The sequence below is a fragment of the Arachis ipaensis genome, chromosome B06 (genome assembly GCF_000816755.2).
Source record: "Arachis ipaensis cultivar K30076 chromosome B06, Araip1.1, whole genome shotgun sequence".
In the NCBI taxonomy this organism is placed as follows: Eukaryota; Viridiplantae; Streptophyta; class Magnoliopsida; order Fabales; family Fabaceae; genus Arachis; species Arachis ipaensis.
Window position 1 is genome coordinate 83,207,080 of NC_029790.2, and position 15,717 is coordinate 83,222,796.

The 15,717-nt window shown below is 37.8% G+C and overlaps 3 protein-coding genes across 3 annotated transcripts in view; all 3 read left to right on the plus strand.

The window, feature by feature from the left end:
- LOC107647002 overlaps positions 1–3,064 on the plus strand; it is a 30,472-nt gene extending 27,408 nt beyond the window's left edge. Inside the window, exon 8 of the mRNA XM_016351140.1 lies at positions 2,798–3,064. Within this exon, the coding sequence (XP_016206626.1) occupies positions 2,798–3,064 (267 nt within the window). The remainder of the gene's footprint in view (positions 1–2,797) is intronic.
- Positions 3,834–7,141, plus strand: LOC107648829. The gene is made up of 3 exons (XM_016352644.2): positions 3,834–4,950; positions 5,438–5,636; positions 6,400–7,141. Exons 1-3 carry the CDS (start codon positions 4,252–4,254, stop codon positions 6,924–6,926), a joined length of 1,425 nt encoding a protein of 474 aa, XP_016208130.1. The 5' UTR covers positions 3,834–4,251; the 3' UTR covers positions 6,927–7,141.
- On the plus strand, positions 7,364–9,976 carry LOC107648828 (UPF0481 protein At3g47200). The gene is made up of 2 exons (XM_016352643.2): positions 7,364–8,922; positions 9,003–9,976. The coding sequence occupies exons 1-2, from the start codon at positions 8,218–8,220 to the stop codon at positions 9,681–9,683; spliced, it is 1,386 nt and encodes a 461-aa protein (XP_016208129.1). The 5' UTR covers positions 7,364–8,217; the 3' UTR covers positions 9,684–9,976.

Here is a 15,717-nt window from a genome sequence, read left to right on the forward strand (position 1 = left end):
GGAAAAAAAAGGAAGAGCAAGCAGAAAAAGCCAATAACCCTTCAAACTAAAAGGCAAAGGGTAAAAAGGATCCAAGGCTTTGAGCATTAATGGATAGGAGGGCCCAAAGGAATAAAATCCTGGCCTAAGCGGCTAAATCAAGCTATCCCTAACCATGTGTTTGTGGCGTGAAGGTGTCAAGTGAAAAGCTTGAGACTGAGCGGTTAAAGTCGTGGTCCAAAGCAAAAAGAGTGTGCTTAAGAACTCTGGGCACCTCTAACTGGGGACTCTAGCAAAGCTGAGTCACAATCTGAAAAGGTTCACCCAGTTATGTGTCTGTGGCATTTATGTATCCGGTGGTAATACTGGAAAATAAAATGCTTAGGGTCACAGCCAAGACTCATAAAGTAGCTGTGTTCAAGAATCAACATACTGAACTAGGAAAATCAATAACACTATATGAATTCTGAGTTCCTATGGATGCCAATCATCCTAAACTTCAAAGGATAAAGTGAGATGCCAAAACTATTCAGGATTGCAGTTGTAAACCCCACTATAAGAAGAGACATGAGCTTAATCGAACTCTCATTCTCATGCAAATTCACATCCTAAGCTTATATTAGTTTTGGTTACTTGAGGACAAGCAACAGTTTAAGTTTGGTGTTGTGATGCGTGAGCATCTTGTCTATCTTTTCCTAGTGAATTTGCATCTAAATTGTTGAATTTAATTAAGAATTAAATATATTTTAGCCACTATGGATGCTATTTTGATTTTTGTACAATACTGTTTATTTTAGGTAGCATTTGGCGGAATTTGATGGAGTTTCTGCAGAGAAAGAGAAGAAGCCAAGGAGATGACCAGCGAATACCGACGCGGACGCATGGCTCACGCGACCGCGCGGAATGGAAGAAATTGCAATGACGCGATCGCGTGGAATCTGCACAAATGACGCGAACGCGTGGACGACGCGGACGCGTCACATGCGCCACGTGCAGAAAATGCAGAAAAATGCTGGGGGCAATTTCTGGGCTGTTTTAACTCAATTTTCAGCCCAGAAAACACAGATTAGAAGCTGCAGAATGGGCGGAACAAGTGGTCCCCACCCATCAACTGAAGATCTGTTAATTAATTCAAATTTAAATTCAAATCTTAAATTAGGAAAAGATATTATCTTAAGTTTAATTTTAAATATTAGATTTTAAATTTATTAGGATTAGTTATAAAAAGGGATCTGATGCCATCAAATTGGAAGACGGTACATTTGGACCTGAATCCTTATTTTCTCTTTTCCATGAGCAACTAAACCTCCACTGTTAAGGTTAGGAGCTCTGTCTATTTCTATGGATTAATTTTATTGCTTTTACTATTTTAATTTATGTATGGGTTTATAATTTAAGAGTTGTTTTCGCTCTTTATTTTATGAATTTGGGTGGAACGGAAGTATGACCCTATTTTTATTTGAGTTCTTGTAAAACTTGGAAAAGCTCTTTACCTGAACAACAGCTTGAAAACTATTTCTCCTAAATTTTAATTATCTGAATTTAATAGGATACGTGACATATAATCCTTTTACCTCTTGGATAATTAGAGTTTTTGTGGCATATAAACTAGAAATTGATTATCACCCTCTAATTGGAATTAATTGACCAAGGAATTGGCAGTTAATGAATTTTAGAGGAGACTAGGAAGGTCTAAGGAATTAGGGTCTAGTCACATATAGTTTGCCATAAATTAAATCCTACATGATTAAAATAGTTAGTAAGAAAAATTAATCCGAAAAAATAGATAACTCTGAAACCTTAACTATCTTCTCCATATTTTATTCCCAACTTATTTATCTGCATATCTTTAATATTTTTTATATTGTTTAATGTCTTTTATATTGCATCTCAACACTATTTTCTGTTTGTCTAACTAATCCTATCAAACGCTATTGTTGCTCAATCCATCAATCCTCGTGGGATCGACCCTTACTCATGTAAGGTATTACTTGGTACGACCCAGTGCACTTGCCGGTTAGTAAGTGTGGTTGTAAATTACCGCACCAGCGGGCTGGGAGTTGGAGATGCTATGATTCGTAACACTGCACTGTTGTTTGAGTGGTGGTGGCGTTTTTCTAAAGAAGAATGCCCGTTATGGAAGAAGGTGGTCTATTCATGCAATAATCTGAGGCCAAATGAGTTACTGTCCACCCAAGTGTTGCCTACTAGAGGGGCCCTTGGAAGGATATTTGCCACATAAAAATTAAGGAGCAACATTTGAAGGATAAGATGATTACTGGCCTGGCTTTGGAGATTGGTGATGGCCAACGGACTCGGTTTTGGGAGGATGTTTGGTTACATGGTGGGTCCTTGAAAGAACGGTTCCCCCGACTCTTCTTTGTTTCAAACCAATGTGGTTCGGTTATTGGGGATTGTGGGTTTTGGGAGGGGTTACAGTGGGTTTGGAACTTCCAATGGAGGCGAGAGCCTTTTCAATAGGAGTTAGACCTCCTAAGTCAGCTACATGAGGCTTTGAGACCTGTCAGGCTAGTGAATACTAGAGAGGATAGAGTTGTGTGGAAATTTGATAGGTGCTACAAGAAGGAATGCTATCAGAGGAGATAACCAGTTACAGCTTTACGAAGGCCGTCTGAAAAGGTTTGGTTCCACCAAGAGTGGAGCTATTTACTTGGTTTGTCCTAGTAGACCGGGTGAATACCAAAGAATGGCTAAGTCGGTTCGGGATTATTAGCAAGATGATAAGCGTTGTGTCTTATGTACTAACGAGGTTGAGCAGGTCCATCACTTGTTTCTTGGCTGTGATTTTACTTGGCAGGTGTGGAATGGGTGGTTATCGGTGCTTGGCCGACGCTGGTCTCTTCCGAATTTGATGAAGGACCATTTCTTAAGTTGGACAGATGAGCCGCGTAGAAAAGAGGATCGAAAGCAACGCTTGAGGTGCTTCTGTGCGATCATCTCGCACATTTGGATGGAGAGGAATAGGAGGATATTTCGGAATAAAAGCAAAGGAGTTGACGAAGTCTTCCACATGACCATGCTTAGCTGCGACGAGTGGAGAGGGGTCCAGTCCTCGTATTGTTGATGGCTATGCTAGAGATGACATGCGGATTTCTTGTCATTGGCGTTGGGTACTTTTGGAGTTATCTGTATGTTTGTGTTATTTGACGACGTATGTTCCACTTTAGTGTGTTGAGCTCTTTTATTTAAAAAAAAAAACGTAGTTTATTCATTAGGGATCTCACATATGTTGATTGGATATTTGAATTCCCATTAAGTCACCTATTTCCAATGAAATTAATTGCACTTTTGAGAAACTGTTTATCAACAGTACTACGGTAATTGGATTTTTTATGTTGATATTTTTGCGATTTTAGGGGGAAGAGATCACGTACCCAAGAAAGTTTTAGATATATATATATATAGGTGAATGTTATGGTGCCTAAAACATAGTGCCTAACTTACTAAAAAAGGCAAAGAAATAATATTTAATAAACTTTAAATATTTTATGTTTACTTCATACATTTTATTTTTCACTTATAAAAATAAGTTAGACAATTTAGACACTACAGGCACCATAAAATCCATCATATATTTATGTGGATGAAGAAGTTGATGTGTAGAAGCAGAAGTGATGTGAATACAGGGAATAGTTGAGGTAGGATACTAGGATAAAGGGAGAAGGGAGAACTGAACAACAATAAAGAGAGCCTTGTGTAGTGGTAGCCTTGTCAGCACTCAGCAGTCAAATATTGAGCGCTGAGACAAAAACGTAGAGTATATAATTAGCTAATTACGGATTTGCGGTAACATTTAAAACATGGTTTACAACCGCTGGCATCCTAATCCAAATTAGTTACTAATGACCATAATCTGTAGTTGAGGAAGTGATTTTGTGTATTAGTATAGCAGTAGTCAGTATTTTGTTTTATGGAAGCAGCCTACCTAGCCGGCTAGCCCCCTCCTGGCTCTACAATCTACATACAGATTATAGAATACAGAATTTTAAATATTTGTTGTGTTTTGTATTGTCTCCCCCACCTCCACTCCGGAACATTATTCTATAGTAATTTGTTTACCATTCACCAACCAGTCTCTTCTCTTCTCTGCTCTTATAACCTGGATACTTTAACCTTTTCTATTACACTAGATTTGAATTTCCACGGCATTCTCTCTTTCTTTCTCTCTGTCTCTCTTCCCCCCAATGTTGTAGCTACAACACTCGCGTTCCTCAAACTCTGCTCTCTCCGTCTTGAACCAAAACTAACGTGATGGGTCACAAGTCCATGTTACAGGAGCTTCTGAAAGAAGAGCAAGAGCCTTTCCTGCTAAACAAGTACATTTCCGATAGGAGAACCCACATGAAGACCACCACTACTACTCTCGTCAACAACAAACAACGCAGCACAACTTTCCCACTCAATCTCTGCAAGAACGCATGCTTCTCCACCTCCACTACCACCACCACCACCAAATCCCCTCTCTTGGAATTCCCATCGCCCAATAATAACAAGAAGCCCATATTCCTTCACATTCCTTCTCGAACCGCCGCGCTTCTTCTCGAAGCCGCTCTCAGGATCCACAAACACAAGAAGACCAATCACGGCTTCGGCCTATTGGGCTCCTTCTTCAGGAGACTAAAGCAGAACCGCCGCAAGCACAAGCTCAAGGTGAGCTCCCTCAAAGATCGAGAAAATGTGATTAATAGATCCTACGAGTTGGGGTTTCGATGTTCATACTCTGTTTGGTCAGAGAGCAACGATGATGAGTCTCTCGACATGGAAACCTCAAGTAGCACTAGTACAAACTTTGATGACCACCACCACCACCATATTATTCACAATGGAGGATTCTTTGAAAGCCCATTCCGTTTTGTTCTTCAAAAGAGCCCCTCCTCCTCCTCCGGCCTCAACACGCCGGAGCTACCTTCACCTCCGCCCTCATCACCACAGACTCCCCACACTACGCAGGTTCGTTAATCAGTTTTTGTTTTCTGAGTCAACTAGTCTCTCAACCTTACTATATTAATCATTCAGGGGTTTAGTTTATTCTTTCTCGGTAATCTGCTATTTCATTTAAGATTTAGCTCCATGGACCGTGTTGTTATTATGATTATTATGCTTTTATGATTGTACTTTTCGATTCTGTTTCTGCCACATGCAAATCTTTTCTCCATTTTCTCACATCGAGTGGACTTTTTTCATAAAACATGACAAACTGTGATTTTTGTTTGCTCTTGCTTGCTGTCATTAGATCCCCACATTCGCGATTAAGCACATAACGGTTCCAAGTTTGTATTGTTCTTGTTCAATTTGTAAAGAGGGCATCTTGTACCACAATAAATAGCTAGCATCGTCACTCAATAACATTAATTTGAATATTTCGTTAGAACTGGAATTACCTTCCATATTAATTTATAACATATTTGCTGATGAACATTTTATCTTATCTTAATAGGACAAAGAAAGTAACGGCGGTGAGAGTGTGCATAAATTCCAATCGGGGGAACTAGAAGAAGAAGATAAGGAACAGTGTAGTCCCGTGTCTGTTCTAGACCCACCCTTCGAGGACGATGACGAAGCGCATGGAAACGACGAGGAGGACGAAAATGAGGAGCATGGTTTCGATTTGGAGTGCAGCTATGCCATAATGCAGAGTATGTCATAATTTCATTTATTTATTTTTGTACCATTCTCTCTGTTTGTTGTGCCGTCGTTTTCCCTCAACGCCCCATCCCACACGCCTCTTTCATTTGGTGATGGAGAAATGGTGGTGTCACTGTTTTTTTATTTGTGTTCATTCATTTCATACTCAATTATCTTATCACTGCAGATTAATAATGAAAACTGTGCACCTACTTAATTAGCCTAAGAGCAAAAAGAGATTCATCATTCTATGTGATGTGATTGTGTCGATATTGTAACCGCGCTATCTATGTGGGTTCCATTTGGAAGATCACATATGCTAAGCACTCAGAGAGCATTTCCTATTCAATGTGGCTTTGGCGTACTCTTTGTTTTTACAGCTAAGTTGAAAAGTATTTGTGCCATTTTGTAAATAAATTCTAACGTGACCCACATCTTTTCATGTTAGGAAATCTCTCCTAGATTGGGATATACTTGTATTTAATGCGCTGCATAACATTTGACCTATCTTAGCCCTTTGGGGTTTCATAAAAGTTGGTCCTTTTTGGTTGTTGCATACCAATTCTTAGTTACAGATCAATTTAACATGGCTATGGTAATTAAACTAGTGGTGGAACCCATTTTATGATCTGTTTCCGGTTTCCCACGCCTTAAATTTCCCACTAATAGCGTCTGAGCCTTAATGCATCTTGAACTCATTGTTTTCCATGTTTTGCATTGTTTGAACATCAATCATATATATTATTTATGATTGATAATTTTTTATTTTGATAGGAACTAAGCAGCAGCTATTGTACAAGCTTCGTAGATTCGAGAAACTCGCGGGGCTAGATCCGGTAGAACTCGAGAAAATAATGCTGGATCAAGAAGAGGAGGAGGATGAAACGGTCATGGAAGATGATGGATATGTATACGAGGCCAGTGAAGCATTATCGTGTAAAGAAAATGGCTTGATAGAACAAGTATTTGAAGCTCTCTTTGAGTCATCAAGACTTCAATTCCCAGAAGGCCTTAAGAGACTTGTATCTGATGTCATTGCAGAGGAAGAGAGGGAAATTGAGTGCTTAGAAGATTATAATCATAGGGACATGGTGGTGAGAAAGGTGTGCAAGAGAATGGAGCTTTGGAAACAAGTGGAGTCAAACACAATTGACATGATGATAGAAGAAGATTTTACTAGAGAAGAGGAAAATGGTTGGAAGAAGAAAAATGTGGATCAGATAAGGGACATGGCTGGGGAGCTTGAACTTGCTATCTTTGGGTTTCTAGTTGAAGAATTCTCAGAGGAGCTAGAATGTTAAAAATGTGGCCAAATTTTGACGCAGCTGAGCTAATTAAATTGTCAAAGATTTTACCTTATTCTTTCTTTTCTTTTTTCACCACCTTAGAATAGGCTTAGTTAGATATAAGCTTTAAAAAAAAAAAAAGTAAACCCAAGAAGATAATCTGGGTATATGTACATGACTCGTGTATGTAGCAAGTCATCTTTCTTAATATTTATAATTTTCACACTTAATGTTGATGTTATGTTTATTATTTATTAATTAATATTAGAAGAAGGAATTGTTAGATGTTAGTTGTCGGCGGAGAATAGTATGTAATGAGGATTGAGTACCACGCACTTCACTCAAGAAAGGATCAATTTGACAAGGACCAATCAGTCTAATCTTATGTTTTTTTCTTTTTCCAATGCCCCTTTTCTTTTCGTGCTTGGATATGACTTGTCAAGTCAAATTTGCATATTGTTTTTTTTTTTTTGGACTAAATTTGCATATTGTTTGTTTCTGGATTTCTTTTACTGATCTCCTTGTTGTGTTAATCAACCCAGATGGATTCTCTTCAGGTTATGCTTTTCCAGTGGCAGTGATCGATCGCTATCGTTTGCAGCTCTTGGTTTGTGTTGTGCTTTCCTGGGCCTATTTTGATTTCTGGGGATGAACGTTGTGAGACTGGGCTCCATCTATCAAGAATTCAACTTCCAAAATAGTCAATATTAAAAATATATCGACTAGTGTCCTGGCCCAATTGAAGCACTCTCTTTCTCTATGGAGGTACACTTGTTTGGTTTCTTCCCGTTCCACATTTACCCATTTAGTGGAACCAACGTATGCCTTCAGTTTGGGCCTACCAAAATTTTATCAAGTTGTGTAAACAGTTTTATTTTAGAGAAAGTATCAACCATCAAGTATCAACCCCCTACAAATTTAAAATACCCCTTATGGCTAGGAATTCTGATGTTCAAACACATACCAAATTGCTTGAACAAAAAATAAAAAAAACATTTTTATATGTGTTTGGTCTTCAAATGATGATCATAGTGTCTTAATTCCGAGGACATTCTCCAGTAATTTCTGCTTCCGTCCCCTTTTCATATGGTCCATCAAATAACAAAACTTTCAAAGGTGTCGGCTTCCCCAGTTGCCACATTAAAGAGCCTGGGCCAATGTCAATACGCCATCCATTCAATGCGTGCAAGTAATGTGTAATGCATGTCCCAACAAAATATAAATTAAAATCAACAGCGTGACGAACTAAATTATTGGAAGAAACTAAGCCACCACTCCCATCTATCACCGACAACCAAGTTTCACCATGGGAAACAGTTCCAATGAAGAAGATGGAGGAGAACCCAACAAAAACAATTACCACGTAATAGACATGTGCAAGTGGAAGTTTAACCAAGAGAGACTAGCTTCCATGCAAGCCAAGATCACAGGTAGCCCTAAACTTTTAAGTAAAGGCGCAGGCAAGAGAACCTGTTGCATCTTCAGGGTTCCACAGAGCCTAATCGACGCAAACGGAAAAGCCTACCATCCCCGAATCGTGTCCATTGGTCCTTACCACCGCGCCCAATCTCGCCTGAACATGATCGAGGAACACAAGTGGAGCTACCTCGCTTCCCTACTTGCTCGGACACACCTCCATGGGTTAACTTTAGAGGCCCTATTAGAATCCCTGGCACCCTTAGAATCCAGAGCCAGAGAGTGTTACTCCGAAGCCCTTCAACTAGACACCCACGATTTCATCGAGATGATGGTCCTTGACGGTTGTTTCATCATCGAGCTCTTCCGCAAGGTTGCAAGATTGGTACCCTTTGAACTCAACGATCCCTTAGTCACCATGGCCTGGATTTTACCCTTTTTCTACCGAGATTTCCTCAAGCTAGAAAACCAGATCCCGTTCTTCATCCTTCAACGCTTGTTTGAGGTCTCAAACATCCCCCAAGATAAGTCAACGTCCTCGCTCACCGCCCTCGCTCTGGAATTCTTCAATAACATTTTGCTGAGGCCAGACGAGGTGTGTCCTAGTTTATGATGCACAATTATATTTATATTTAATAATCCTACGTCTATATGTATTCAATATGTGCAATACAGGTAATAAGGCAGAAGAGCACGACGGCAAAGGGGATGCACTTACTGGACCTGATTCGGTCCAGCTTCATCCCGAACGACGAACAAGTGGCAGAGCCAAAAACGGTGTCAACACCAACGCACGTGATCCACTGCGTCTCCAAGCTTCGGTGCGCAGGGATCAAGATCAACCCAGGGAACGACAAAGAAACATTCCTGCAAGTAACATTCAAACACGGCGTGATAGAGATGCCGATGCTAACGGTAGACGACTTCATGAGCTCGTTCTTGCTCAACTGTGTGGCGTTCGAGCAGTGCTACAGCTCGTGCTCCAAGCAGTTCACCACGTACGTCACGCTTTTGGACTGCCTCATAAACACGTACAGGGATGTGGAGTACCTGTGCGACAGGAACATAATAGAGAACCACTTTGGGACTGAAGGGGAAGTTGCGAGCTTCGTTAACAACGCTGGCAAAGACGTCGCGGTTGACTTGGAAATGTGTTACTTGTCTCGGTTATTCAACGAGGTTCATCAGTATTATAGTAATAGTTGGCATGTTCAGTGGGCTACCTTCAAGTATAGGTATTTTGATACGCCATGGTCCTTTATCTCTGCACTTGCTGCCTTCGTTTTGTTGCTTCTTACTGTGGCTCAGACCTACTTCGCGGCTTATCAGTATTTTGATCCCCAAAAATTTAATTGATTAATTGACGCTGATTTTCTTCTGATCTACAATGACATACATACTGGCTCTGTCTGTAGAGTTGTTGATCTGGTGTGACCCCCATTTTGGCACAAATTTTTACATATCATCATCTACTTTATAAAAATAGCTTCTACTCTGTGTATCTTAAATAAGCATCGTTAGTCGTTACGTGTCAAAATCAAAGTTTCATAAACATAGTAAAAGAAAGAGGTTTCATATTGAAAATTCAAAAAGAACAAAAGGAGATTGTAAATCTGGAAATTATTTTCTAATCACTGCTTTATTATTCAGGAGATGAAACAAAAAACAGTGATTCTATACGCTTAATTTTCTTTTTGTTTGCGTGTTAGAATTTTTTATGTGTTGAATTTAAAGAGGTGTAATTTCCAACCATATGACTGAACATATATGTTGTATAAAATTGTGGGCAGGGGTGAGTAGGGTAGGGTGTAGTGGGAGTTTGTTTGTGGGTACTTTACCCACACGCTTAGTGTATATATATAGGGAGCTACTCAAATGAAGATGCAAAAAACATCTTTTTATGAAGATGCTTTGTATAAAAGTGTGATTTATTGATTTGGCCACACTTCAAATAAAAACAACACTTTTATAACATATCAAAATCTAACCCTACACTCCATTATCTAAGAGTTAAAAAGAAAAATCATCACATGAAGACAATTATAATATCTTCATGGGAGTACCCACCATATATATATATATATAGAGCAATGTTAGGAGCCAGCAACATTTGTGATTGGTAGCCATCAACTAGCCATCAATGATGATTTGATGGTGTGAGATTGGTGTGAGATATCATCCAATGGCTCACATTTCTCTGCTGGTTACATGCTGGCCAAAATGCAATAAAATTGCTGGCCCTAGACTTTTCCATATATATATATTTGTTGAGTGTTGTTACTCAATAGCCTATTAATAATGATTAAGTGCCGTAGGTTGCCAGAAAAAAACAATAAAATTAATAAAAAAAACAACAAAATTAATAAAAAAAAATAGTTAATTTATATTATTTTATTAATTTATTTAATTTATTAAATTTTTTTATTTATTTAAGATTAATAAAATAAAATAAAATTTTAATTAATAATTTTATATTCTTTACTTTTTTTTAATTTTATTTTAGATTTTAATTTATTACTAAAAGGTAGTGAAATTCTATTGATATTGAAATAAAATTGCAAAAAGGTCTATAGGGTAGAATAAGTAAAATAATGTGATACCCACATTACAACATCCAAATGAAACAACCTAAGATCTAAAATGTTTATCTTTCTCTTTCTTGCCGTCTATTATATTATCGATTCTATTATATAAAAATCAATTTTTTACATTTAATGATAGAGTCGTAACATGTTTCTGAGAGTGTTTCTTAATTTATTTTATTTAACTCATTAAATACAATTCATTATGATGCATTAATTATATCAACTAATTGATTTGATTAGATATTTAAGTATCACACAATGATTGTAAAACTGTATACTAACATTGATATAATATTATTTCATGTATATGTTTTGCAGGTATCAAAGAAAAGTGTTGAGTTATTTTTTAGTGGGTTTAAATTATTTATTGTTTATTAGAGAATTTTGTGCATTAGAATTCTCTAATAATTTATTATTTATTTTGAGCTGATTTTGATATGTTCTTACTTGACAGTAAAATAACATATAAAAAATTGTTAGTGGGTTTAAGTATTACTAGGTTATTTATGGTCACATTGAGTATATATGTTTGATTTATTGAAAAAAATAAATTACTAAAACTAATTAAGGGTGTGAGTAAGATTAACGTTGAGAGAATCTCAATTGGTAAATAGAGTTCGTAGAGCAAAATTTTAAAAATATTTTCAATTTGCGAGTAAAATTAAAATAGAGTCTAAACTCTACCCTACTTTATCCATTGTCAGTTTTATGGGAGAACATAATATTTCCAACTTTGTGGGAGAATATAATATGATATTGTCATTTTGATTTTTTTTATTAAATTAAAAAAACAATAAATGACAAAACGATACTGCAGTTTTATAATTTTTAAAAAATTAAAAAATAATAAAAATAAAATACCGTTGTAGTTTTGTGTTTTTCGAAAATTAAAAAATATAATAAATGACAATCCCGCAATGCCAAATTGAATTTATGTCAGATTTCTCCGCATAAAAAATCGCTGAACATTTTTTTAAAATACTAAACTTATCTCAATATTTAAAAAACTCTATACAAGAAATACTTGTGAATAGGTATCCATGAGGCTATAACCCGGGTCCACCGCTAAGACTTCTTCTATTCTTACTGTTTCGTAGACGTCGTCAACGTATTGAGAAATCCAAATATCACAAGCAAGGTGGTATATATCGACCGACTTAAGGGTGTCTACGGATCGGATCGGATCGGATCGAATATGACGAAAAATTCGATCTGATCCGCACAATTCTCATCGGATCGGATCGGATACAATATCTGCATTTTTTAGTGTCGGATCCGATCCGATCCGCAAATTTGCGGATCGGATCGGATCGGATATCGGATATATCCGCATAATCCAAGATTATAAGACACTAAAATCTAAGATTGTTGAAAGAACATTGAGAATGAAGTTTCTTGCTACTTAAAAATTAAACTTGAGTCATCCCTTCTTAAATCAGCAGGCAGCAGCACTAAAATACTTATCAAACATGAATAGTGTATTCCTATTAAAATATACATATTGAAAAATTAGTAAAACATGTTAGAATAAATTGAACAAAAAACAGTCTAAGTTATTATACACTAATACAAGTACTTAGTTATAAACTTATAATACCTAAGATGGTTCAAGAGGATGTAATTGACTTTGAACTTCAGGATCTCCAGCACTAGTAACTCCAGAAAATTCTTTTCAATTAAACAATCAAATATGTCAAAGCCAATGGGATAAAATAAAGAATAAAGAAGAGCGAAAAATAAATGAACCAATTCATTATATACCTGAATCAACCGTAGCATCTCCTTCATCAAGCTCAACCAAAATCTTAGCAGGTTTTAACCAATTTTGAGTACAAATTAAAGCCTCTACAGTGGTGGGACTCAAAGCACTACGATAAGGGTCAAGGACACGACCTCCGGTGCTAAAAACTGACTCGGACGCCACAGTAGAAACAGGAATGGCTAATATATCTCTAGCCATGCAAGACAGAACTCGATACCTCAGAGTCTTTCCTCTCCACCACCTCAGTATGTCAAATCCACTAAAATCTTCCGCTACTTCATCTTCCAAATACCTATCCATCTCATTCTTCTTGAGCTCACTTAACTTTATCCTTTGTGTTTGTTTCCACTTGCTCATAGGGTCTTCAATCATAATGCTATCAATGTCACTCGTGTCTAAACTAGGATTTGGTGTAGTATCGGAAGAAAAACTAGTATCTTGAGTATCTTCAGGGGGGCGAGGATTCCATATGGTATATTGCTTAAACAATTTAGCAATAATATCCTTCAATTTTTTGAAGATCCTTGAAGACTTTTCACCTTCACCATACATCTCAGACAAAGTGAACTGAATATATTCCAAAGATGGTTTATTGGCTTTGTCACTTGAAGTGAAAGAGGAAGAAGAGTAACGGTGATCAGAATCATCCCAATACTTATCAAACTTAGCTTTCATAGCTGATGCCATCTCACGCAACACCAAATCATCACTTACAATCTATTTATTTAAAGTGCATAATATCTTACACAATACATGAAAAAAAGTATTTGAGGTGACATTCAAAGAACTAGAGAATAAAAGAGTTGCATGATAGAAAATTTGTAAAAACCGCATGAAAATACGAGCTCTACTCCAATCTTCATCAGTAGGAGGCCCCCTCATCGTCAACATATCTCTCAAAATGAGCATCTTTTCTCGCAAGCCGAGCAAATGCCCTTTCAAACTTTTCAGCCACTTCCAACATCATATAGGTAGAATTCCACCTAGTTGGCACATCAAGAATAATCATTTGACGACTAGTAATGTTTGCCTCAAGTGCGCACCTCCTAAAGGTTGCTAATCTAGATGGAGAGGACTTCACAAACTTACAGGAAGTTCTTATCCTAGCAATAGAAGAGCTTAAATCTTTTAAACCGTCACAAACAATTAAGTTCAAAATATGGGCAGCACATCTCAGATGGACAAATTTCCCACCCAACATAGTACAACCATTCCATTCTCGCATAATTCTAACCAAAGTATTCACAGCAACAAAGTTGGCACTAGCATTATCTACAGTTACAGTACAAAGCTTCCGAATACCCCAATCTTTCAGGCACTTCTCTAACGCTTTTCCTATGGTAGGACCAGTATGATCAGCAATCAAGTTAAAAGACAATATTTTCTTATTCAACGTCCATCCATCATCAATGTAATGAGCAGTTACACACATATAGTTCATGTTTTGAACAGACGTCCAAGTGTCAGTGGTTAGGGAAATCATCTGATGGTTCAACTCTAAGAGGGATTTAAGTTTGGTCTTTTCCTCTACATACAATTGCATACAATCTCTAGCAACTGTCTGACGACTTGGGATTTTAAATTGAGGTTGCATCTCACCACAAAAGTCCCTAAATCCAGTATTTTCTACAAACTTAAATGGGAGTTCATCAATTATTATCATCTTACAAAGTGAAAGCCTACACCGCTCCTGGTTAAAGTCTACTGCCTTCAATGTTGGTGGCTCATCTAAATTAGAATTTGTGAACACAAGGGTTTTTTGTTTTTTATCAACTTGATTATCTGGGTTCTTCGCACAAGTTCCAATGTGTTTTTTAGATTAGAGGTTCCATCCTACGACTATGACATTGTAACCATTTCAAGCAATGTTTACATTGAGCTTTAGTTTCTTCCGCATTTTTTTTTAAAGTGATCCCAAATAATAGAAAGGGGGCCTGCTAGCCTTTCATTTACCTGGCTAGCCTGTTTGTGTCTCTGTCCCAGCAGTAGGAGCATCACTTGAGGCTTGATTAGTCACTGATTCTCCTCTCCTTGCTGACTCAGAAGGTGTCGATGCAGCAATATTTGGTGGAGTAGGAATGCTCCCTACCTCAGATCCACTTGTATTGTTTGTAACTGCTTGCCTATCAGCCATTTCAAGCAACACAATCCTGCAAGAAACATCTCACATAATTACATAATTCATATAAACATAGAATAGAACAACAGCATCTCACATAATTCATATAAACAATAACATGAGCAGAATTCTTTAAAAAACACAATAACAGTAAGGGTAATTACAACAGGTTACTATTATGTATTGAAAATAAGTCAAAAAATCGAGTCCAAACACAGAATAGAGAAATAGAGCATTTCAATTCAGCAGGTTACTCATGAAAATTACCTGAAGACTAAAGTCCTGACTCCTGAATGTGGCGATGAGATTAGGGCCTAGGGGTGAGAGATTGTGGGCTTTCAACCAGAGAGGCAGAGAATCCAAGCAGCTGATGCTAGTGTTGCTCTAAACAGCCTGCTCAAGGATTTGAACATCGTCGTGAACGTTGAGGAGGAAGCCGACCAGCACAGGCAGGAACGGCGAGGGTGAACGGCGACCTGAACGGCATAATAGGTGAGACTCTCAGAGATTGGGAGTCACGGGGTAAACGGCGGGGTGAACGACAAAATAGGTGAGACCGTGAGAATCTGAGAGATTGGGGGTCAGGGGTTGAACGGCGGGGTGAATGGCAGACGTGCAGAATAGGTGAATGGGTGAGAGTGAGATTGGGGTCTAGAGATTTGAGTTTCACTTTGTCTCAGGCTTTCAGCGTCGTGAAGGAAGGAAGCAAGGAACAAGGAAGGGAAGGGTCCGAAGGGAGTCACTAGTCAGGGACGAAGGGTGAGCTGTGGTCTGTGTCTCTGTGAAGTGTGAAGTGCAAAATGAGATTAGGGTTAAGTTAGGTAGTGGCTGCAACACAAAGTAACTAACATATATATATTTTTTATTTTTTATTTTATAATTATTTTTTATGGATCTGCAGATCTGCGGATCGAATCCGCAGAT

Excerpts from the sequence above, each read along its gene's own strand:
- LOC107648828 (XM_016352643.2), top strand. The coding sequence starts at position 8,218 with ATGGGAAACAGTTCCAATGAAGAAGATGGAGGAGAACCCAACAAAAAC. Across the intron at positions 8,923-9,002 it reads TTTTGCTGAGGCCAGACGAG|GTAATAAGGCAGAAGAGCAC; the intron begins GTGTGTCCTAGT and ends TGTGCAATACAG.
- LOC107648829 (XM_016352644.2), top strand. The coding sequence starts at position 4,252 with ATGGGTCACAAGTCCATGTTACAGGAGCTTCTGAAAGAAGAGCAAGAG. Across the intron at positions 4,951-5,437 it reads AGACTCCCCACACTACGCAG|GACAAAGAAAGTAACGGCGG; the intron begins GTTCGTTAATCA and ends TTATCTTAATAG. Across the intron at positions 5,637-6,399 it reads CAGCTATGCCATAATGCAGA|GAACTAAGCAGCAGCTATTG; the intron begins GTATGTCATAAT and ends TTATTTTGATAG.